The sequence below is a fragment of the Corvus hawaiiensis genome, chromosome 17 (assembly GCF_020740725.1).
Source record: "Corvus hawaiiensis isolate bCorHaw1 chromosome 17, bCorHaw1.pri.cur, whole genome shotgun sequence".
NCBI classification, from domain to species: Eukaryota; Metazoa; Chordata; class Aves; order Passeriformes; family Corvidae; genus Corvus; species Corvus hawaiiensis.
In genome coordinates, this window is record NC_063229.1 from 5,138,665 (window position 1) to 5,163,927 (window position 25,263).

Below are 25,263 nucleotides of genomic sequence, written 5' to 3' on the forward strand. Positions count from 1 at the left end.
CCCTGGCTTGCTGTGTAATCATGTTTCAATCAGCTTCATGGAACCATGAAATGGATTGTCCCCCTGACGTTCCTACACTCCAGAGCACACACTCTGCTGGGCAGATTAATTCCTTGTTTGGCTCCAGGCACAAAAAGAGCTTCTGGTATCCCCTCCCATCCCAGCAAACCAAGGAGGAAAGGAACACAAATCACCTTGAAATCAGAATTTGAGAGCGTAGCAGCATCAGCCAGCCCTGTTTTGTTTTCCCAATCATCCAGTGAGAAGAGTGGTGCTTTGGGAGAGAGATGCCCAGACTGTTGACTGCCTACAAGGGGGCTAGGATGAATGACAAAGCCAGCAGTGGTGATGACCAGGTGGTGATCAAAGAGCTGCAGGAATCATGAAGGTCTGACAGGAAGGAGAACCCAGCCAGTGTGTTGTAAATGTCCTCTTGGATGCTGGAGTCAACTCCTCTCTGGAGCTGGGAAAAAGATGCTGTGAAGGCACAGTCCTGCAACAATGAAGGATATTCTTTTCCACCCACCTGCAAGAAAGATCTGGTCATGTGTTGACAGAATTTAATTCCCATTTCATATTCCCTCATTTCAGGAATATTTTGGTCTTTCAAAAATAGTGAAACTTCATTCAAAACAAATCCAAAATCAGCTCACCAGTGAAAATTCTAGGAACTCTTTCTTACACCTGAGTCTTGTCCCTGGAAGGTTTAACATGTCTTGACAGCTTTGTGTTTTGTGTTGAAAGGTTCCCAGTTCAGGGTCACTCTGAATTTTAGGTCCAAAACCCTTCTTCTGATGGAAATGATTAATTAATCCCTGGGCTTTCTTGAGCCAACTCTAAAGTTCACAGGAGGGAATCAAGAAAAGCAAGGCTATTGCTGTCATCCTTAAAATGCTTTTACAAGGCCCATATTTGGAAGAGAAACTCTGAGAGAGGACACAAGCTAGAAAATATCTAATAATGAAACAAAACAAAGCAACTTCACCCTGCCAAAACAGCAAAAGGTTCTTCTACCCAAGTTTATGTTGTCTTTTAGAATGAGTGATTTTCCTTAGAGCCCACACTTTGGTGCTTTTCCAGAGTCAGGAATGTGGTCCCCCGAACTGCAGGGCAAGCTCAGGGTTTTTCTCTTCCCTGAGCTCCTGCCCAGGACAGGTGCCATGTGAGGGTGATGTCCAGCTCTTCCCATGGCTGCAGCCCTGGCAGCAGAGAGATGGGAAGTGGTGAGGTTTATTTGTTTATTTTCTTTTGCACAGAGCACAAGGGCCTTGTGGCTGCTCAATAATTATTAGTTTGTCTACTGGAGAAGAGAAATCCAAACACAAGTCATGCATACAGAACTCCTGCATGTTACTGTCTAGAATATTTTTCCTTTTAGTGCTTGATAAGTTCCTTTTTCCACTGAGCCAAAAGGTTTTTCTGAGCTATTTAACTTTGTGACATTGTTGAACTTGCACTAAATTAAAAGAGGAAAAAAATTGCATATACAGCATTACTAACTTGCCATTTTCTTATTTAGGCCACAGACAAATTAGAAATTATTCAGGTTATCCAGACAAAAGCTACATCCTCACCAGCCCATCATCCTTATTACGGATGAACTTTGTGAACCCATCCATGCAGCAGCTGAGCAATCACTGCTGCTTGGTGGCTGCAACTCAGTCCTTTCCCTCACACTCTAATCTTTGTTTCTCATTATATTTTATAAAACCTGTCTTTTAACACCCCTCATTCCAGAAGCATTCTGTCTTCTTTCCAAACTTCTCTCTAGAGCAGAGAACAGGTTTCCAGCTAGATAAACCCATGGCTTCAGCTTTCAGAGGAGTTGCCAGCAAGAGCCAAGTCTGTGCTGGAGTGACACAAGTTGTAGCAACCTTGGCTTGGGCAGGAGTAATGAGACACAGCCCTGGGCTATAAATTGCATTGCCTTGGGAACGAGGGGAATTCGTTCTGCTTTGCCTGAGGCAAAGGTCTGCCATGCTGTCAGCTGAGTTTCTCAGACTCTCCTTTTCCTCTGTCATGATAATAAGCACCAAGAAAGCTGCTTGTGAAAGACTTTTGGGGAAATCCCTTGTTACTTGCTACTAGTTTAACTTGTGTAATCACTGCAGCGGCAGCAGAGGGACATCTATTTCTGGCTGCTTTGCTGACAGGTTTAAATAAAGACAGTGGACTTTGTGGGACTTTGGAACGGCCTCTCTGGACCACAAGAAATTCTCTGCAGCTCCAGTGGTTTGCCAGGAGTTGTCAAGGGAAGGATGACAATCGATGAGCTGCAGTTCTGCCTGCTGCATGGAGATCTTGGTGTTTTCCTTTGTTGCTCTGAGCTCCTCAGTGGCAGGAGAGAAAAACTGTGTCAGTGTGTCTGACATTTCTAATAGGAAAACATGACTCTTTTTTTCCCCCAGCAAATCTGATAAAGAGGAAGCCCTAGTGAAGCACTCCTGCCCAGGAAAAACCAAGATGTGCCATTTACCCACTGCTTTTTCACGTCATTACATGATTGTTTTAGCAGCTTCCCTCCCTCACGGGCTCCACGCACATCTCGGTGACCAAGTTATTTGCTGGGATTTAACACAGTGCTGACTAAACAGAGTATCTGTGAACATAATCCTTAATGATGTGCTGGGAGCACACTCTGCTTGGGGAAGTCTTGCCTGTGATTAATCAATTAAGCATAAGATAAACCTAACAGAGTTTTGGTAGACGATTTGAAATCTGCCGAGGCTGAACGTGCATCTGTTTTGTTTGCAGTTCCACACTGGTGTTTCAGTGTTGTCTGAAATTAGATAAGTACAGAAATAAAATAACTCTCCAGTTGTTGCTCTCACAGTGGGTCTTTTAGGAGTGACAGCAGCTGCTTTTGGGAAAAAGCCACCTTTTTGTACCAACAGTAACATTTATTGTACAGACCTGGGCAGCGGTGATTTGACACTGCTGCCAGTGTGTGTGCAGGTGGGTAAGAGATTGTGGTTTGAGTTTGCTGATCTCTGTGTTACTGTGCTGGGCAGGCTGAGTCCTGGAGGAGATTGGCAGGATTGCCATCTGGTCAGGAGATCTCAGAGTTCTCACCAGTCCATTACAGGTCTTTTCTAAACTTATGAGCTGTGTCAGTGTAGGCGAGAAAAATAATGGCAGCTCTTAAGCAGTGAAATGTTCCTGTTGGATGACACTGATCCCTTTAGGAGCCCTGCTTGCTGTGAGTCCGCCCAGCAAAATGCAGATGTGCTGCCCCTGAGCACCCAAGCGTTGGCATCCTGTGCAGTGCATGTCTCTACCTTCTCCCCAGGTAGAGGGAAGCAAAAGAACGGCAAAAGCAATTCAAAAGCTTTGAATTAGTTGTCATGCTCCATAGTAACTGTTGGAAGAGGTGGCGTTTCAGAAGATAGAGATGCATTTTATTTTTTGTCTACTTGCCTTCAGAAGATGTGATGGCTCCTGCTGCTGATGTTTCTGGAAGTTCATACTGAAAAAGGACAACTATTAATTTATGGGAAGACCACTTTCCTCTGCATCCTGTTCTCACCTGCAGGGATGCAGGATTTGGGCAGAACACTCTGTGACATGGTTTGTGCAGCTTTTACCAATAGGACAGTCTCTAAATTTACTATTTTTAAATATTTCTGCATATAAATTAGTGATTATAAATATTGCCTGCAGCTAAAAACAATCTGGTACAACCCATTCAGGCTTGTCTGCCCCTCAGAGGGCCATTGTTTTGTTGAGGAAGATAACAGATGAGGTGACAGAGCTCTTCTCTGAGGTGACACTTGTTTTTCCTACTTGCCGTTGAAGGCAGATATGTCTCTGGATATAAATGTAGAGGAAGATAGGTTGCCTTCTGTTCAGCAGCTTTTCCTTTTCATGCTCAAGCCCCTAGAGGGAAATACGCTTCAGTGGATTGGGACTCTGGCTAGGCATCAATGCAGTCTTCTGCTATTAAATTAAAATTAACATCCCTGCCAAGAACCTGCTGTGTTCAGGAGCCAATGTCACACGTTTGAGGCAGGGACAAGAGATGACCACAGAAGAGCTGATGGGTTCCTGCCTTCTTTGCAAAATTCGGAAGCTGAGTTGATGGCTAGAGAAGTTTTGTAGCTCAAGAAGCCGAATCTCTTTGCAGATATCTGTGTAAATCTGACTTGAGTCTGATTTCTAGAGAGATTTCTGGGATCATCCCTTTCATTCAGGACACACATGCTGCAAGAACTGCCTGGGCTGTTGAATTTTTGGGTGCACTTGCATCCAAATTCTAAATATTATGATGGTAGACTCATCTAGTAACAGCAGACTTGGAGTCTGATCATCAGTTTCACAGAACCACAGAATATCCTGAGTTGCAAGGGACCCACAAGGATCATCAACTCCAACTCTTAAGTGACTGGCCCACACAGGGGTTGAACCACCAACTGTGGTGTTTTTAGCACCAGGCTCTGACCAGCTGAGCTAATCTCAGGGTCTCTTCACTAAAACTGGCTTTTCTTCCCTTTTCTTTCCCCCGGTTTGTAGCTGTGGTCCCTGTCCACTGCTATTTCCTCAGCCTCTTTTGGGTGTTACAGACACTGCAAAGGGAGAGTCTGAGTGGGGGACCTTGTGTTGTATCCAAATGTCCCTAACAAGTGTTCCTAGCAGCTGTGTTCTCAGTTCATTGATTTTCGCCGATGTGACAGTAAAAATAAAAGTAACTGTACCAGGGAGTGAAAAAGTGTGAACAGAAAGCCCAGAAACCTCCCAGTGTCTGAAACTAAGCCAGTCCTCGCTGTGAGATGGGAAGAGTCCTCTCTCTGCAGATGAGTTCTGTGAGCAGCAGGTCATGCAGACATCAGAGCCTATGAAATAATGACTTTGTGCCAGTGTGGCTTGCGCTCTTGTACTTCCATTACTTCTCTTCCCACTCGGAGTACTCATTGTACCATACTTCCAACAGGATAAACATATCTGGAGTGAAAATGCCTGGCTGTATCCTCATAGAGGAGCTCCTAAGTACAGGAAGGATCCTGAGGGTATGATGACAATGCTGCATGAATGCCAAGTGGTACTTTCCAAAAGGGTTCCTACAGATTTAATTCTGCCTTGTCTTGCATCTGTTCACGTCAGCATTTTGGGGTCAAGTTGTTTTCCATGATGGGCAGGTTTTCAGAGGGCATCCTGACTTTTCCAATGCTCTGGGTAGATCTGTCTCACCATTCTCACTCTTAAGAGATGAGTATTTGGAGCTGCAAAATGCAGGTTATTAATAGCAGCTCTCCATGGATCTATTTGTGACCATAGTGCATAGCCTGGACGTAGTAGGTGGATGTTGTTTGGGAAGGTAGATGCAGTTGTGAGAAATATCTCAGTAAAATAATACACCTGGAGGGAGCTGGACTGTCTTTTTCACAGACCTTTCAGCTGGACATGGTGAGGAATGAAAAGCTCTCAGTGAGAAGTTGTTGCCAGCCTTGCACAGCAGCACCCTGTGCTTCCCTGACCCTTGGTCACAAGCTGCTCACGTTGGGTTTGTGTGACACAGCTCAGAGAAACGGGGTAAAAAAAAATTACAGGGCACATTTGGCCTGCACAGCCAACACTGGAGAGACAGGGGATGAGCTGGACCTAGCTTGGCACTTGGAGTAGGAAGTGAATTTGCAGGGCTGGAGCTGCAGAGGTCAAGGGCTCTGCAAACACAGCTCTCACAAACAGCCCAACGTCGGGAAGGTTTCCCCCTTTGTTGGGTTCAGTATTTTCTTTGCCAACTTCAATGCAGGTTATTACTAAATTCAGGCCATTTAGAGTGAAACTCTGCAATCCATGTGTAATTTTTAAAAATTGCTTAAAAATAAGATCGTAATTAGTTCAGCAGGAGGCAATTTTTAAAAAAATTTATTGCACCATGAAAACTAATAGAATCTTGATGCAATATTCAGCATGCCTGGGCCTGTTTTTTTTTTTTTTTTTGGTTTGTTTTTTTTTGTTTTTTTTTTTTTTACTGTTTTTAGTAATGCTGGTTTTCTCCAGAAATGGCCCATAAAAATTTATATTATTTTAGAGCTTTAATTAGCTAAGTATGTAAACTAAAATAAATAAGAGTTTTGGAGACAGAGGGGAAGAAAAGACAATATAAATGCTCTTTCTAATTATTATTTAGATGAAGAGTAATTATTTCCTTTGATGTTAAATCACCTTTTCTTTTTCTCACTCGATCCATGAATTTTCTCTCTGCTAACAGAACCTTGGGATTTTATTCCCAACACTTTGGCCCTGTCATTCTGCTTTATTAAACTGGCAGTTTGTTTGAACACTTCAGTTACTCATTAAATTTTACATTTTCTCTAGCTGTATTAATCACTGCTTTTTACGAACTGGGAATGTAAATGATCCCTTTGCCATCTACGCCGTGGGATAATTTGCCTTTGTAAGAGGCTCCTCAGCATTTCATGCAGTTTTCCTAGTCTTGTAATAAGTGGGGCTTTTTCCCCTTCACTGTAAGATTTACTTTGGATCCTGCTTTTTACTATTGTTTTCCACAAAGCAATTCCCCCCAAAAGTCAGATTTTCATAAAACTAACAGTCCTGTTTACGTGCTGCTCTGGTATTAAACTGTGCATATGCAAATGGAAAAATGCAAATGTGGGAATGTGCTAAAGGAGCCACTCTGTGGCTTGGGGAGAGCAATTGCTTCTCTCAAATCCCCAAATATTCCAAGTGTGCTCACGCAGATGGAAACTGGCTTAAATCCCTTGGGGAAATTTAGCTCCCAGAGATCAATAACGTGTGAGCTGTGGCACAAAAAGCCTGCTAGAGAGATTCCATGGCTGATAACCCGGCTGTGGTGTGACACAGGGACAGCAGCCAGGGGATGTGGTGAAGGCAGGGAAATGTCCGTGTCTCTCTCTTGGTGTTTTACACTTGGCTGTTCCCAGCAGATTTCCTCATAAACGTGAAGGCTTTGTAGTGAGGAGCTGCAGAAGAAATGGCCTGGTTGTCTCAAGAGCTGGGAAGGGAATCCAGAGTTCTGGGTAGGGGTTAGGGTCACACAGGAGTCTCATTCCTTGCCACAGAAGGATGAGGATACAATCAGAGAATAAGCTGAGTCTGAAGGGACCCACAGGATCATCCAGCCCAGCTCCTGGCCCTGCACAGACACCCCAACAACCCCACCCTGGGCATCCCTGGCAGCGCTGTCCAAACGCTCCTGGAGCTCTGGCAGCCTCGGGGCCGTGCCCATTCCCTGGGGAGCCTGGGCAGTGCCCATTTGGTCCCACCCACACTCCAATTAAACTCTGGGATTAGTAGCCCATGGCACTGTCTCTGTAACTCTGGCTGTAGGGAATCTGGCACTGAAAAGGAGATGAAGTTTTAGTTTAGGAAATGTACACAAGTGCCCCAAGTTGCTCCAAGCCTGCTGTAATTTCTCCAGTATCGCAGTTTGTCCAGTTTTATCTGTGAAGATTCAATCTAGGTTTGAGAACTGCCAAACCTGGAAGAATTGAGCAGCTTCCCCATGGAGCAATAGGCTTCCCTCGGCAAATGGTTGTGATGTAGAAAGCACCAATGCTTTTATCTCTGGAACCTACACTCAGATGTTCCCTGTGCTAAACTGATCTCCCCGGGATAGTTCAGGTCTTCTCTCTGTTTCCAAGAGCTGGGCAACCTCATGATTCTGTAAGGACAAAATCCACTGACTGGGGGTCCTGGGACCTACTGAAGCCAGAGGAAAATTAGATTTAATTGCTTGGAAGGGTCAGAGAGGATGAGAATGACCAGACCACTCGTGATAGAATAAAAGAGGGGGGGAGACTTGAAGTGCCAAAGGATTGAGCTGTCTCAGAGCAAAGGCTCAGGACCAATTGGTTTTATCTTGCTGGATGCTGAGGGAGTGACTGCAGAGCTGCTGCTCTCTGCGCCCACCAGGCTCTGTGTGTGTGTTTGAGTCAAATAGATCAAAACACACTTAGGCTGCTGTGTCTTTCGGCAGCATCTTTCATGCAAATTGTGGCTTTTTTTTCAATAAATTACCCTTAATTTGAATCAATAAAAAAATCTGCCTTTCCATTACTGTGTGATGACTCTCTGGCTCCCCAGTGAATTCACAAATCAGTTTCGTGTTCAAGCCTCCAAATTATTTTGATGAGAAATAAGGCAAAGCAGTATAAACTAAGTTTTCTGCATGACTTTTCAGGACCAGGTGTCTGCACTCTAATTTGCTACATTTTGATGCCACTCTCCTTGTGTTTTAGACGTGGGAGCTGAAGCTGAGTCTCATTTAAATTTGTGTTCTCATTATTGCTATTCAGAGCCTGAATATTTATTGGTGAAAGGCTCTAATACTCCAGTAAGTCCAGAAGCAGCTGCTAAGTCTATTTAAATTAGACTTTGTAGCTCAAATTGTCAATAAAGGATCTTTCTCCTTCTCTAAAATGCCCTGATATTTTTTTGTAAGGGTAAGTTTAGGCAGCAACCACCTGAAGGTATTTTATTTATCTTTTAGGTGTGGGTAAGCATAATATTTCTTACACTTTTTATTTGAAGCCTATTGCCATGTTCAACTGACTTACCAGATTTGGAAGACTCATTTCAGGGTTCTGTAAAATCCTGAAATCAGGCTAGAAGAACTGTGTGCAAAATACTTCATTCACAGCTTTGATATGTCCAATAATAAGCAATTATTTTTATGTTCTTTGAGGCTGAACCACTATAAGGCTTTGAGGTTGAAACCATGGATCACTTGAGACAATCAGAAAATAAAGGCTTGCACTGATCAAGGGCTTTTACTCCTGAAATTACAACTCAAGATTGACCACAATTAGACATCCCTTTTCTAGTGATGGCATTTAGATTTTTTGAAGTCTGTATTGTGAGTCCTACAGGAGTTGGTATATCCTCTATCCATTTCAATTGGTGGAAACCCCTGGACTACTTCCGTTCCCCTGGAATATTTCTTACAAAGGTGCAGACCGCTGTACAGCAAATTTAACTACACTAGCTGGCTTGTTTTTTAGTCATCTTTAAAATAGTCTGGAGAGTGTCAGACATCCAGAAAAAAAAATTGAAATAAATGATAGGATTTGAAAGTGTGATCTGGGTGGATGAAGGAGAATGTGGCATTCAGAATGATTTGCTGCATGAATCACTGTGACTAAGTGTCCTTGACGTACTTGCCTGGGGTTCCAAAAGTCTGGAATCAGAGCCTTAGGGGGGTTCCTGCCTTTTCCTCCCCTGGCCCTGCTGCAGTCATCCTGCAGTGTAGGAAGCACAGCTCGGGGTCATGGTGACTGGATATATGGGACAGTGTGGGAGAGAGTACTGAGAGAAATGTCTTAAAGAGGGAGAGAATATCCACCATTTCTAGTTCTGTGCTCCTCTAAATGTGCTTTATAACTGGAATCTAATGAAGTACACTTTGAAAAGTGCCCGAGCCATTCAGGCTGAGTTTTATTCTGTGATTTGCAGCAAGGGAAGCCCAAGGCTGCATCTGCAGCAATTAACCTTGGTCACCTCCTCACCAGGACAAGTTAGAAACTCAGGGCTTCCTCTGGTTGCTCACCAAGGCCCCACTGCTCTGCCCCTGCCCCTGCTCCAGCTCTGTGTCCAGCTGAGTTGTCGGCACTGTGGCTTTCCTTGGCACGGAGTGACAGTGGCACCGAGCAGTCAAGCTGTTCTCTTCCCCTTCTGCCCTCTCCAAACACTTCTGGAGTTACAGGGAAAGCAGGGAACGCAGAGCACTGCACCAAGCAGGAGAGACCAGAGCATGTTCCATGTGGTGCTCCTGGAGAGCCCCTTGCCAAGGGAGAGCACTCCAAAAGAGTCTCCAAAGAGTCGAGGTACATTCTTTATGGAGGTTTTTCTCCTTATTTATAAAGCAGAGGTGGAGCTAGTCAGACTCATCTGATTTTACATCTCATTAGTGAAAGGGAAGAAGCAGCAGAGCAAGATTATCCGAAAAGGGGAGTCGGAACAATAAATTGGATTATTTTAAAGTTCGTCTGTTGAGACTCTGAGCTGTGAAGACCTTTAATGCCAACTAAAGCAATTCAGAGTATCTTTGGACCATCACAAGGGTGGAGTGAAGAGTGCTCAGAATATTGCTGCTAGTGTGGGGAACAAAGAAAAGGGAGGTTGAACCAATCTAATGGATTGTCCAATAAACACAATTTATGGTTGGCTATATTCCTACAGATGAAGTAGCAGGAAAATCCAATAGACTATTAAAAAAGGGAACAGAAAAGTATCTTTTCTCACTCCGGTTTGGAACTTGAGAGCAGGCAAGTGTAATGAAGTACAGCAGGTGCATTATGCCAAGAGTTTTGCAAAACGTTTTTAAAGTGAGATTGAAATGTTTTTGTGTGGATTGGAAGTTGATTACAGAACAATAAAACCAGAACTGGAGGTGAGAGGTATCTAAAGATCTTAGCAGTTCACTTTTCATTTGTGAGGTCTCCACACTGTGCCTTCAGAAAACAAAATAACACAGCTGAAATAAACCTTACAATGTAAAATGGACCATAATGTGCATAATACAGTTATTTTTGGGCTAGTCAGTGTTTGAGTGAATGCCCATGTTTTCTCAAATTGAGTAAAATACAAAAATCAATGTAGCATGGGGAGAAAGGTCTAGAGCTGGCTTTAGTTTGTCCTTGTGTGAACAAAATGAATCAGCCTCTGCTCTGAGTGCTGTGTGAGGCCTTTGCTGACGTGGTTCCTGGAGCTGCCCATTTGGACACGTTTCCCACCCTGTTGGACCAGCAGTTATATTTGAAGACAGCTGGATTTTAGGAAATGAAGAGATGTTTATACAGAACATTACACAAAGAGCTGGGTCATGGTATATTTTTCCCCCTCCAGCCTTGTTTTCAGTGGATAAGGGGCTCATAGGCATTGGATTTTTACAACAACCCTGTCTGGCCAGTCCTTTCAGTGTCCTGTGCCCAGGTGAGTGAGATGCCCCCAGTGATCCTGGAGCACTGTGATAAGTTGGGGAGGAACTTCACCTCAGCTTCTGACTTTGGAACACATTTTCTGCACTTGCTGGGTGTTTTCTCCCTCTACAAAGAGTATTTAGTTGTTCAGTGAGACGTAGCTCACTTGGAGCTAATGGATAGCTCAGAGACACCTTTGTGTGGGAAGTCACTTAAAAAAAAATTGTTTTGGTAGGAATTTTTAGCTTGCCTTATACACTGTGGATTTTACAGCCTCTGGCTTCTGGGAAAATATAGTTCAGGTAAATAAAGCAGAGAACTTACTGCAGCAAACCTGATTGGAGATGACCTCTTCTACAATAGTAATGGGATTTTATTCATGTAGTACCTAATGTGTCTGCAAAAGCTATATCCCATGTATTTACTCCAGAGCAGTTGTGTCCTGAGGAACAAAGGATGTTGTTTTTCCAAGGTGATGGAGGATTTCCAGATGTCTTCTGACTCTGGATTATCCCCAGGACATTAGAAAATCAGGTCCAGGGTTTATTCAAGAGGGAACCAGCAGCAGTGAGTTTATTTAGCAGAAGTTGCAAACAGTCAGGGTACAAATGGAAGGCCTCTGGGTGTGAGCACTGGGACGTCTTTTAAAGGCTCTGTTATGTCGGGCACAGGATTTGTTCTTTCTGATAATATGTTTTTATTAGAGAGGAAACCAAAATGGCAGCATCGAGCCATGTGCCCCTGAGAGAGGGAGGGAGCAGAAACTTTCCAGCAGGGGTGGGAAGAAGGAGGATGTTATGTGAGGAGTTCAGGAGTTTTGGGGAGTTAAATGGGTTTTTCAAAGGAAAATGTGGAATGAATCCTTTAAGTTCTAGCTGATGCAACATGTATATAGCTGAGATGTAGAAGGAAAAGGTTCAGAAAACATTTTTGGGATTGGGCCAGTGGGCTGTTTGCCCTTCAGGTTCAGCGTCTGTGCTGCTCTGAGATGGGGTTTGGGGAGCTCTACCTCCCCTTCTCCCTTTCCCCCACATCCACCCCATGGATGGGCCTGGATCCTTCCCCTTTTATCCCACTGTTACAGCAGGATGGGGCCAGCAGAGAGCTCTGCAAACCCCAGCTCCTCCACCACAGGCTGAGCAATATTCATGAGAACTTCAACCTTGTCTACCTTTGCAGAGCTGCTCAGGAAAACATGTTCTGTCTTGCTATAAATACCAATATGCAGGATGTCTTCTTAAGCACTAAATTCCAAGTGAATATTTTGCATATAAACATTTATTTTCTTCACTGTTATCTAGCTCAAAGCTGATCACTTTTCTTTGCAGAAGCAACTTGGCTTTTTTTTTCTGCTGGCTGAAGCAGTTCAGGTGGATTTATTTGCTATTACTTAGGGCATTAAAACAAGGTTTTGTACGTTGGCTTCAGGGGGAATTTCTTGCCCTCTTATTTATGGCAGGTGTGCATTAAGGGGGGAGATGCTTTGGCTTCCATTCTGTTTTGTAAGGCTGATTTAGACTTGGAGCAGTTTTCAAAATCTTTGCAACTGGCCAAACTATTTTTGGCAATTATGCTAGACAGGAAGGGTGAAGGTATTAATTTAAAAATTTGAAAAATGGGTTGGAAAATTGCACATCCTATTTTCATCCTACACTTACTCCATACAGGGCTTTTTTTTTTTTTTCTTTCTGATGTAAAAAAATCCAGAGTTGGGAAAACTTGATGGTGTAGCTTGAGAGGCAACTGTGAAAAGTGCAGTCAGAGTCATTGTTTTAACACACAATGTCAAGAAATGGTTGTACCTGCTCTTGTGATGCTTTGTCTTTCTGGTAAGGCAAACTCAGTATGCAAAGAGCATGGTGAGGTACAGGCAATCAGATTATTTTGTGATTAGCAAAGCATGGCCACTTTTGCATATTTTTCATGGGTACTTGGGGTTTGAGATGCTTTCAGTTCTGCTCTAAGTCTGAAAATTGTAAGATAGAGCGCAAAAAGAAAGGACAAAAAATAACCAGAGAAAAGTAAATTTTGGTTTAATAGGTGTCAGAACTGATTTACAGGTGAGTTCTCATCCTTAGAACTGATTTACAGGTGAGTTCTCATCCTTAGTGCTCTGCAGTTCCTTCACTGAAGAAGAATTTTTAATTTTTTGTGTGAGTGCTCACAGGTTGATTTTGGGATAAGAACAGAGCTCTGGGCTTGATTCACTTATCCTCTGCTTTTGAGATGAGCGTGTAGAGACACACTTCAGATCCCCTTGGCAGGAAAGGAGGCTAAATGTGTGTTTGAGGGATTTGCTGGGCTCAGAATATTGGCTTAGATGCTTCCAGCTGGTGTTCCTGTACTGAGTGCTCCTCCTGCCCTTCACCCCTTGCAGATGTATCCAGGTGTGCAGCCAGGCTTCTTATGGTTCCTGTGTCTTAAGAATATTAAGGCCTTTGAAAGACTTTCCACATGATTTGGGGTTAAAGCTGTGATGAGTCTGTGCTGCTTTTGCTTCTGTGTAGATCACCTTCTGTCTGTGGCAGGGCTAATAATGTTCACAGAATCATGGAATGGTTTGGGTTGGAAATGACCTTAAAGCCCATCTTGTTCCAACCCCTGCCATGGGCACATCAAGCAATCAGGGGTCAGCCTGGAGGAGAAAAGGCTCTGAGGAGACCTTTGAGCATTTTCCAGTATCTAAAGGTGCTATAAGGGAGTTAGAGAGAGGCTTTGGATAAAGCTCTGGAGTGATAGGACAACGGAAAATGGTTTTAAACTGAAAGAAGGCAGAGATTTAGATTAGATATTAGGAAGAAATTCTTTACTAAGAGGGTGGTGCAGCACTGGAGATGGTTATTGAGAGCAGCTGTGGCTGCCCCATCCGTGGAAGTGTCCAAGGCCAGGTTGGGCAGGGCTTGGAGGAACATGGGATAGTGGAAGGTGTCCCTGCCCATGGCAGGGGGTGGGACTGGATGGGCTTTAAGGTCTGTTCTGACCCAAACCGTTCCGTAGTTCTTCGCATAGAGTCTCTACTCTTACATGCCTTACATTTAACAGCCCATGGGGTGTTGTAGAGGGATCATGCCTCTCTCCTGTTCCCTTCAGGAAAACAAGCAGCTCTGATAATATATGTGGAAAAGAAGGGATTCCTTATGTTCCTCATGCCTTATCTTTCACACCCAAGTGGGACTTGTGCTGGAATGTGAAAACAGAGGTGAGCTAGACAAAATATTAGCATGCTTCGATGCAAAACACAGATCTGAGTCCTCCACCTCCGACACTCTCGGCTTTGAACTTGGAATCAAATGTAGAGCCCACATTCTGGGCCCTGGTTGTTTATGAATTTACACTCTGCTTGATACCAGCCTTGGAAATGGAAGTGGCAAGTGCTACCAGACAGTCACACTGTAAACAGGGATGGGGACTGTGCCAGCCTCCATGTGGCTGGGAACCTGGAGTGGAATCTCTATTGCAGGAGGAGAATCTCTGTAGCTACTTAAAATGATACAAAACAATAATTATATTTCACCTTTGGAAAGCAAATTATCTTTGTCTGCTGAAACTGTGGTTTGCCAAGATTAAATGTAGGATTAATGCCTGAAAGTAAAGATTTCTGCACAAAAAGCAGTATAAACAAAGTCTGGGCTTTGTCTCCTAGACCTGTACCTGCTTTTGGCTCTTGGGTTCAGCAGGCAGTGACTCTGTAATTCACTCCCTGTATTGCATCAGCTCCTTAAAACGCCGATAGTTGTCCAGGCAGTGGTGTTTTACTGTAGGACTGTGGTTCTGGGAGTGACCTCAAGCAAGGGGCTGTGGGGGAGAAAAGAGCTGATTTTCATTCTCCAGTGAGTTTCAGGCTGGGGAAGGTGTTGGCCTGCCAGGTTTGAATTCAGAAGTGCTAAACTGTCCTTTTCCAGCTTGGTGCTCAGAGCTGTCACAGCAGGGGAGGGGGCAATTAAACCTTCATGGCTCAGACTGGGGAGGAGCCAGATCCTGCCCACTGCTGGTGCTGGGCTGATCTGTGTAAGGAATATGGTTATAATTTTAAAAGTATCTTATGGATCTTGTTGTCAAGGCCAGGTAGAGAGCAGGAAGGGAAGGCTGTGGCTGGGGATGGACGTTTCTTCCTGTTCTTTTCTATTGAAATCTGAAGCTGCTCTTGATGTTGGGTGTCTTAGGAGTGACACAACTCAGGTTCAAAAAGATGACTTTTGGAAACTCAGTGTTGACTACGTGAGCAAAAATCCATATGTAGTAAGAACTATGGAGAAGCATTGCAAAATTTCTGGAAGGTCAGTGGTGCCCAAAATGTCAGTGAGATGTTCAGAAGAACATCTTCACCTTGGACACCCTCTGCACATGCTGAATTCTAAATAAAACATTTCCAGCAGACACCCTGAGCTATGGCTGGTTTTCTTCCATCATAAAAACCTGGTCTAGTGGAAGGTGCCCCTGCCCACGGCAGTGGGTTTGGAACAAGTTGATATTTAAGGTCCCTTCTAAGCCAAAACATTCTGTGATAAAAGTAATTTTCATGGTTAACTCACATTGCACGTGGCATCTTAACACCTGCCTGGAGGAACACTGCTTCCCCGAGGCAGCGACTAGGGAAATGAATGGTTATGTTTGTATAACTTTGAGTTCAAGGATATTTCTGTCAGACTTGAATGCATCACTTGATTTGTGTTTATTTTTGGGATACGGGGGAAAATGAAGTTTTCCTGTAGGCTTTATTAGAGCATGGAGTGGAATATGTAAGGCAAGATTTAAAACTAAATAGCCTATTGTTTCCTGAGGTGTTTTCAATCATGAAGCCTTGCAGTTGGTTTCACCTCCCCTCCATCTGCAGTGCTGAACCCTGTGAAACACATCCAGCTCTCTGCTGATACCTGACTCCCTTATCTCTGCACTCTTATGAATTGCAGAATGTTTTCCAGCCCTGGAAAATCACACTTTGCCTATGACAAAATTCTTCCTCATCTATTTGTGAAGTCTTGTGCCGACCCTGTTGTGAATTTGAAGCAAGTGGCGTGGCAAAGCACAGGGGAAGGTTCCTGGTTGCTGCAGGTGCTGGGCAGGAGCACAGCCTGGCACTCGTGGAGCTCCTCTGTATTGGGTGTGAGTGCACTGGGGCTGGGCTCCTGACAGCTGAACACTGAGCATTTCTAAAGCTGTCTAAGGAGGATTTAAACACCACTAAGTCAGGCTTGTTCACAGCTGAGTCTGCCTGGGTGTCATCTGGTTAAATAGAAGTGACTTTAGCTCCTGAGAGGATTGTGCAGTTGGGACCAAAGTGGTTTTCAAAATGAGAATTGTAGCGTCCCAGAATGGTTTGGGTTGGAAGGGACCTTAAAGCTCCTCTGGTTCCAACCCCCTGCCACGGGCAGGGACACCTTCCACTAGACCAGGTTGCTCCAAGCCCCATCCAACTTTGGACTTACACACATCCAGGGATGGGGTGTCCACAAACTCTCTGGGCAACCTGTGCCAGTGTATCTCCGTTCTTATAATAAGGAATTTCTTCACAATATCCAATCTAAATCATCCCCCCCTGTCCTATCACTACATGCCCTTCTGAAAAGTCCCTCTCCAGAAGGCTCCACTTAAAAAAAAAAGGCAGAAAGTAAAGCTGGGACTGGTCTGCAGCTTTAATTTTCTGGGATGCCAGTAGCTTTGTTGTTTCAGTGGGTTTGGTCCCAGCATTTTCCATCAGCTGAGCAGGGTGGTCAGCCAGCGGGACTGGAGGGACCTGGTGGCAGGACACAGTCCCACGGGGCAGGGGAGGCTGAGCCCAGCCCTGATGTGGGAAGTGACAGCAGACAATGGAATTCTCTGGTCGGATGGACAGGCTGCCTCCTCCTCTCCCACCTGCTGAGCAGTGCTAGAGGAGCTGACATCTGTGACAGTCACTGGGATCCTTATTCCCAGCGCAGCCCCCCTCCCCATGCCCCGTGTGCAGCATGGTATGATAAGAACCAAGGGATAAAAAAGGTCTTGATTCCAGGTCTTGCTTCACAAGGCAGGAGTGAGTCCAAAAAGCAGCAAGAAGTCGGGAAAAGCTTTTCTTCTGACTCAATAAAGGGACAGACACCAGGCAGGGTGTCCCTGCAGACCCTGCTCCTGACCTTAGCACACTCATGCATGGAGTGACTGTGTCATCTTCCTTGTTCTGCCTCCTCTCTTGTCCATAGCAAGAGATTGTTTTAGTCTTGAGGCATTGCTAAGTGGAAAAGGGGAGAAAAACCACTATTTTATATATAGAGAGTCCTACTGCAGCTACCTGTCAGCTCCAAATCATCCCCAGATGGGAGGGGTTGCAGGAGGGGTATGGAGAGGCAGAATGGGCTGTTTTATAAGGACAGGCACATAAAATGTCGCTGGGAATGTAGGGGAATAATGCAATGGATTTATAGGCTTCAAATGGTTTCCCCAAACTGCTATGCAGGCTGCCACTAAAATGGAAAATAGATATGAGGTTGTATAATGTATCCACAAAGTAGTGTGTGATTTAACAGCAGTACTTACCATTTGCATTGAAACAGGCTGCAATTGCTAAAATCAGAGGGGAAGCTTAAAGTCCCAATGTTTGATGGTGGATATGGCTGTAGAGAGCAAAATTCTGCTCACTGGGGTTGATTAATTCCATATGACAAAAGATATAAGATAAAGTGGTCTGCATACTGGGATCAATTGCTGTGAGAAGAAACATATGAGCATTTTTTTTTTTCTGTTGACTGGCAAGCTCTCAATCCCAAGACATTGGAGTGTTCTGCCCGCAGTTTTAAGGTTATGAACACACAAAATCCTGACAACTCTGTTATTCATCAGGGTGAAATCCTACTCATATGTACCAAATGTATGGGGAGGCTAAATGGATCTATCAGCCGTGATTTGAGCAGAATATTCTGCCTTGTTAATTTATTTATTTAAGAGGATTAAAGAGAGTCTGAACAGCCATCCCGGGTTCCCTGAGGATTTTAGTAGCGCAGGGCAAGAAGGGCCATTACAATGGAGTGATGAGATCTTTATCACAATGTGTTCTTGTCTTAAGCTTAGGGCCTCGTGTTCCTGCCATAATAGGTTCTTCCAAAGGAACTTCTCAACCCAAAGTTAATTCATCACGTCTCTTGATGGTCTATTTCACTGCTTAATTACCACATTTTTAACAGTATGTACCCTTTTTGCTATAAGGATTTTTTAACCTCTAATTTTCAACTCTTGATAGCGTTTCTATTTCAGAAAGCACAGGATAAAGCACTTTTTTCCTCCACCGTGCAAAGCAGGAGTAAAATTCACCAGATTTGCATGCTTGTGCACTTGCTTGTTTTAAAAAAATCCAAGTGAATTATTTTTGGGGTTTTTTTTTTTAATTATGTGCTTTTTCTCTTGCAGTGGGTAATAAACTTGTGCTTCCTAGTTTAGTTAATACCTCTGCTATTTAGTTAATACCTCTGCTTTTTTCCTCCACCGTGCAAAGCAGGAGTAAAATTCACCAGATTTGCATGCTTGTGCACTTGCTTGTTTTAAAAAATCCAAGTGAATTATTTTTGGGGTTTTTTTTTTTAATTATGTGCTTTTTCTCTTGCAGTGGGTAATAAACTTGTGCTTCCTAGTTTAGTTAATACCTCTGCTATTTAGTTAATACCTCTGACATACCTATATATGTCCTTGTAAGAGAAATTCTGCAGTCACAGACGATAACAGTTAGCAAAGTGTTCACATCTCCGCAGAAAATTGTGTTAAATTGGGCTCTGTGAAGGGGAGAAGAGCTGTGCTTATGCTCTCAATATTACATCTACATCTCTGGGGTTGTTACCATAGCTCAGTGATTTCAAGGAGTTAATATTCCGAGCTTTAAAAGTGGATGGAAAAACAGAGGGAAAGGTGGGACAAGAGGGGGTGCCTTTGGTCAATGGGGACTAGAGTGCACTGGCACAGGTTGCTTAAATAACAACCAGCAGTGAACTTGGTCACCAACCTGCTTCTTTATGCTGATCTTTTCTTATTTTATTCTCCAGTCTACCACAGCAGTTATACATCACTGAACACCTGGACATTAAACATAGAAAGCCTTTTTTGATAGTTTCCAGTAGACTCAAACTGCTTCTGTTGACCTGTTTTGCATTTAACAAAGACTTTGGACTCATGTAGCCAAATTTTGCACAGTTGACCAGGGATTTCAGCATCTGAGACCTCATGAATCCATCACTCCTGTGCAGCTGGGAGGACCCCGGGCTCAGTGTTCTGCCCCTCTTGTGCTGGTGGGAAAATTGCTGTTCTTTATTTTTCTGAGTTCCTTCACCATTTGATTTTCTGGTTTTACCAAATTTACTGCTTTTATTGCTTCAGTATGAGAAGCATTTAATTACCTCAGTGAGAGAGGTTCCAAGGAAGATTTAGGATTTATTAATGTGTATTTCTTTGCCTAATTTTGCTGGGTTTAGAACCACAGCAGTGTTGGCCACTAAAATTTTCCTTGGGAGCATCGGGTTCCCCTGGAGCTGATGTGTAAACTCTCCATTCCCTATGGAAACCCTGGACAGACATTCCAGTTTGCAGAGCAAAGACAACTTTCCACTTAGGACAGTGCCTGGCCTGCAGAGGAGATCAGGAAGGTGGTTAAAAACCATAGAGTTTCAGTCTTGTGAGAAATTTCCTCATCTTTGTATATGCATTTATTCTGCGTCAGAATGCAAGTAAGTATTTTCAATATTTCCAATCAGAATTAAAGTTTAAAATATATTTTTGGGTATTTTTCTGTTTGTTTTCTGTCTATGCTTTGAAACTTTAAAATTAATAATATTGTTTCTTTTTTTTTTTTTTTTTTTGAGAATACAGAAGTATTAGATGGCTCAGCTTGTCTTTAAAATAGATTATTTAAAAATAATTTAGAACAGCTGCTTTCGAGCGATTGAGTCATCTCATTTTTTTAGATTAGAATCTCTTGTTTGTTTTGTAATGAAATGCTTTGACACTTGGAACAAGAAATTAAGATAAATATTCAGCATACAAACCACAAGACAGGTGTTTTTTGCAGCATCCTTCTTGTTCCAGGGAAGTGCCATATTTCTTCTCCAGACACATTTTTGTGCTTTTATAAATTACTCCAGAGTTGGAAATTTCCACGGTTTCTTGAAAATTTTTCACTCTCTGATTCCCTGAAATTTCTCTTGCTTCAGAAAATTGAGTTTAAATCAGTTAAGAAGACTGGAAACTTTTTTGATGCCCTCCTTTTACCAGGCTATAATTTGGTGGAGGACACATTTATACATGAAAATGAGCATAAAAATGATATCTTGATTTCTGGAGGAGGAATCTTCCGACCCAGGGCCATGGATCCACACAAACCCATGTGTGTGGCACTTCTCAGATATTCCAGCGGGGAAATCCCACTGAGTTCAGCCCCTGGAGCTGATGCTGGCAGTGAGGAGGGATGCAGAGCCTGGCAGAGCAGGGATGTGTGCCAGGCCAGCCCCAGGACACGCTGCTGGCAAGGGCAGCTGTGGCTGCAGCTGAAGTGGCAGCTGCTGTCGCTGTGCCTGGAGGTCCAGAGAGGAATAAGGCTGAAACAGAGCTCTCAGATGTTAATCCACACTCAGGGCAGCACTAATAGCTAAGAAACAGCAGGTAGCTCACTTGGAAGAGAAAAATGGTTGGGTTTTGGTTTTTTTCCTGAGCTGGAAGAGTTTGCCTGGTTTTCCAAATGGACAACTCTGTTTCCAGGGCCGCTTCCTCTGGTTCACCTGGGGTTTGGCTGCTTAACCAGCAACACGCAGCAATTACAGAAAACCACAGATTTCTCAGCCACACAAATGTTTGTGTAGAGGAGTGAAACAGCCCTTGTTTTACAAATGGCAGCCTGGAGACTCAGAGAACATCAGCTCCTTGTGGTGGTGAGGAGAGTCCTGCCAGAGGTGGGCACACAGCCCAGGGCTCCTGGCAGTGTCTGTGTGCACTTTCCTGCCCACTCCAGTCATTCAGAGCCCTCCTTGTGGGGAGCAGAGAAGAGCCTCGACCCTGATGAGAGCAAGGGCTGGCTGCTGTATCTGCACCATTTGCACTTACCAGTCCTTAAATATTCCTGCTGGTGGACTGGGTGAAACTGGACACAGGCACAGCTTTGCTCTGTTGTGTTTCTGTTCTCTGTGCTGCATCCAGGTACTGTTCATGTGTTAGAGTCAAATGTTCCGTTTTGGGGACAAGGGTGGCTTCCTCTGAATGTCCTCACATCACCTGGTTTAACAGGGTCCAATTCTACTGGAAAGAGACCCGGCTGCAGAAAAAGTAAACTCACATTTGGCTGTGCCATAGGTCTCTCTGCTGGAGCTTACATATCCTGAAAAGAGTCTTGGGAAATACCAAAGTCTGATTTGAGTGAGCAGTTGCTTCGAAAATTGACCTACATTACGATATCAAATTGGGGACATTCTCTCAAGTGCTGTTTCCTCCTTCTCTGCTTCTTGTGAGTTGACCCAGGTTGTTTTAAGGTCCCTTATTCTCTGCTGTAGTCAACAGCAGATTGGGTTGGTGTGTTTGTTTTTTAAAATCAGTGAGTTGTTTTCTTCTTCGGTTGTTTTTTTCTTCTTGAAAGCTTTTCTAGCTCTTTTTGCCTTAAGGGGATAGGGTTTTCTGAGTTGTTTTTTTTTTTAAATAAGGAAAAATAACTGTTTCTATAGTGATTTTAGAACTGCTGAAGTAGCTGAATACATTTATTCATATGGATGGAGATCAAGGACAAGTGCATCTTGCTCTTGTGTTTATAGCCTTCTGTATAATGTGCTTGAAAATAAATGCCATTGATTTTGCATAGGCCACTGCCTGGCCTGGGCATCCTGTGAATGTGCTGTTCAGTGTCCCAGGTGTAGGAAGTTCCCTTTCTTTTTCCCCAATTCCTATTTTGCTGATTTCCCTTTGTAGTTTTATAGAATTGCTATTTTTCTAGCTCTGGAAGTAGAGCATATGAGATTGCACTGGCCCATCCGTACATAACATTAAATTAAATGCATTTTTCTTTCTGGATTTTAGCTTGGGCATGGACAGGGTCAAATGTCTTAAGTATTTGTTTCTCAATTTGATTCCAATGGTCTTTTTACATATTCCCTTGTCTTGAAGTGCCTTGATGCAATAAGAACTCTCAAAATACTGTCCTATGCCATGCTGGTTCTTGACTCCCTGAAGGAAAAGCAGTGGGTGTAGAGAATTTCCTCCTGTTTTTAATTTTTTGTTTATTTTAAGAACCATTATGCTCAGATGTGTCTCTTTCTCAGATGTCTGGCATGTAATAAAAATTTAAAACCAGGTTGTAATTCCTGGAAAAATTAGCTGGTTTTCAATGAAATCACCTACGAGCTGTCTAATTATAATTCTTCTAAGAGTTTTGCTTCTGTACTTTTTTGTTGCTGGTGTAATTCATGCCCCTTCTCTGTTACGCTGCCTTATCTTGGGTGTCAGCTCTGTCTAAATTGTTCTTCTCTGTCCAAATAACAGGATTCACATGCCCTCACCCTTCTCTGGTGTCAGTAACATCAGTCTCAGTCTCTTATTTGTCCTGTTATTATTAAAGCCTCCTTCTTTAAACACTGGGTATTTATTTTTCCTCAAAGTGCAACATTTTCCACCTGTCATAAAGCAAGGGACTTAAAGATTTTCAAAGGCTCTTTCAGAAAAGCTGGGAATTAGATTCTTGTGGAGACCTTAATAAAAAATTGAAGACTTCATGTATTAACATACATTGATTTATTCATAGTGTTTCATTACAAATAAGTGAGGATCCCATAATATCAAGAAAGGTTAGGAGAGCAGCAGAGCACGGTCCATTATATTGACAGCTCTATTGAAATTGAGCTGCCTTGGGATTGAATTTGGAACTCAGGCAAGGAATTGGCTGGTAAATAAGTCATGAGTTTTCCTTGCAAGTGTCTGTATATCAGGAGGGTTGCCATGGATGAGCAGGCTGAGCTCAAGCAGGTTTCAAGGTGTGCTGGCACCAGCGCCAGGTGTACTCAGGTCCCTCCAGGTCTGGAACCCTCCTGGTTTATCCAAGGTGTCAACCAGGCATTGCACCACGTGTAAACCAGCACTCTGAGGCTCAGAATGAGGGGTGGGAAAGGATGGCAGGAGCTGCTTTCCACAGAGAGAAGGGCTTTTGTCTAAAGACGTGATGATATTTATTTCATTTAAACATATCATTTCATTTCAGCCTATTCTCTGTAGCACAGGAAAAGACTTCCAAAGCTTTTGTTGTCATAAAAAGGCTGCCATTGTTTTCAGCTGCCTTTTGAGGATATGGTTTGCCAAAAGGAAATATATCCATGTTTGCACCAAGGGTTTTCATAAGCTGTGGGGGCTTGCATGGGTGATTCTCATGAAAATCCTGCCGGGCGTGCTGTGTGCTCTGGTTTGACTACAGAAGTTCTGAGCTTGGGAACAAAAAGCAATTCTTTGCATCTTTTGTTGTAAACCAGCACATGCTGAGGCTTTAGCAGAGAGAGGAAATGAGTTTTTCCCTAAGTAAAGCCTTGGAAAAACTGTCATGTTTGTTTGACAGCACCCAAATATGAAACCGCTCATGGGAGATACTGAAATAATCCTGAAATAATACCTGTCCTTGTGTTTGCAACTGAGCCTCAAGAGGTGAGAAAACAGGGCAGCAGAGAGAAGCCAGGTGCAGAAGGCCCCTCATCACCTCCTTTTCCTTGTTCTTCGTTTGCAGATCACATACAAAGCTGTTGGGTCTCTGGATCCCAGTGCCGACCTGTCCAGCCAAAGAGGGAAAGTCTTCAAGCTGAGGAACGAAACCCATCACCTCTTTGTGGGATTATACCCAGGCACTACCTATTCATTCACCATCAAAGCCAGCACAGTCAAGGGCTTTGGGCCGCCCATCACCACCCGGATTGCAACTAAGATTTCAGGTACTGCTTTGGAGAAGAAGAAAAAAATCAAACTTTCTAGGGATTTGTTCCTTAGACTCAAAGCTGATGCATAAAATTATAAAAAATACTCAGCTTAATGTCTGTCCCAAGTTTCATAGGGCAGAGTTTTGAAACAGCCACAAACCTTTGTTTATTTGGGTTACAATTACAGGGGTTAATTTGTGGGTGCCCTAAATATCCCTGGATATCTGTGGAGCATTTTAAATGAGAATCATCATTAGTTCTACAAATGAACTACCCCTACAGTAATTATTGTTAGCATTATCTGCCTGGCTGGGGAAGCTCCTTCCATAATGTGGTTTTTATTTTCAGGATGTACCAAAATGGATGTAATGAAGTATTGGAATTAATAGTGCAAAGAGACTAAAAATAAAGGAGGAAAGCTGTTTTCCTTGGGGTTTTTTATGAGTAAGAGCAGAGGGAGGGCTTGAGGCAGACAAGAATATGAAAGGCACTAAAATAAGGAGGCATGGCAAAGGGAAGGTGTGAAAAAAAAAAAGAGGAAACAGGCTAAAAATATATGGATAAAGGGTTGGTAGTGGTGGTATTGGGCAGATAAACGTGAATTTTAATATTTAGTTGATAGCACTAAAATAGGCTCTCTAACAGAGAGAAAAGCTGTCATTTTTTGCACTATTTTAACTATTTTTTCAGTAAAGTCAAAATAAACGTCTGGAACATTCAGGGCTCTGGTATAGCTTGAAATTATGGCTGGTTACTGTAGAAAAGAGTGCACTACAGTATAGATTTTTCCACTGCCCTGTTTCAAAATCGGTTAATAATAGCAAGTTGTGAGCCATAAGTGACAGGGTAAATTTTAAGGAAGCAAAGTGTTTCCCTTCCCTCTGCTCAGGGGTTGAACCTTTCACATTTAGCACTAAAGCCCCAAATCACTTGAAGTAAAAGCCATTAAGTGTCCAAACAGCTCCACAAGCTGTTGGGGTTTCTGCAGCCCTGCTGTGAAGGGGCAGCACAGTGTGCACTTTATTCCCTTGCAACCAGAGAAATAAAAAACCACAGCAATGGTTTGGGGGCTTTTCCCCTCTGATTCCATTTCTTTGCATTTTATTAACCCATGAGTGCTCAAATTGTGTTAGCAGCCTGCATGAGGACCAACTATATGCACACTGAGCTTGGTTTATTGACTTTTTACCCCCCCATCTTCCAAATATCTGGCTCTCAATAGGTGGTAACAAACTCCATGCAAGCATTTGGGTAGTCTCTGACATTGGATTATCTCATTGCGTGGTCAAGTTTTTGATACATTTGCCAAATAATCTGAAAATTACCATTAAACTTGCTCTAAGAGGCAGCCACGAGGTTATTAGGGAGAAGAAGGATTTTTGCATTGACAGGAATGTCCTTGTGAGGCTGTATTTTTTTTTCAAACGGGCAGACACCTGTGCTGTAGCAGTGTGTGAGTGGATTTGTTTGTGTGGGTGCAC

At 43.3% G+C, this 25,263-nt stretch overlaps 1 protein-coding gene across 11 annotated transcripts in view; it reads left to right on the forward strand.

Annotated features, from left to right (window-relative positions):
- Window positions 1–25,263, forward strand: part of PTPRT (protein tyrosine phosphatase receptor type T) — a 431,252-nt gene that overhangs the window by 287,884 nt on the left and 118,105 nt on the right. For all 11 annotated transcript variants that reach the window (XM_048321536.1, XM_048321540.1, XM_048321542.1 and 8 more), the window contains exon 10: window positions 23,596–23,797. In XM_048321536.1, coding sequence (XP_048177493.1) covers window positions 23,596–23,797 — 202 coding nt within the window. The remainder of the gene's footprint in view (window positions 1–23,595; window positions 23,798–25,263) is intronic.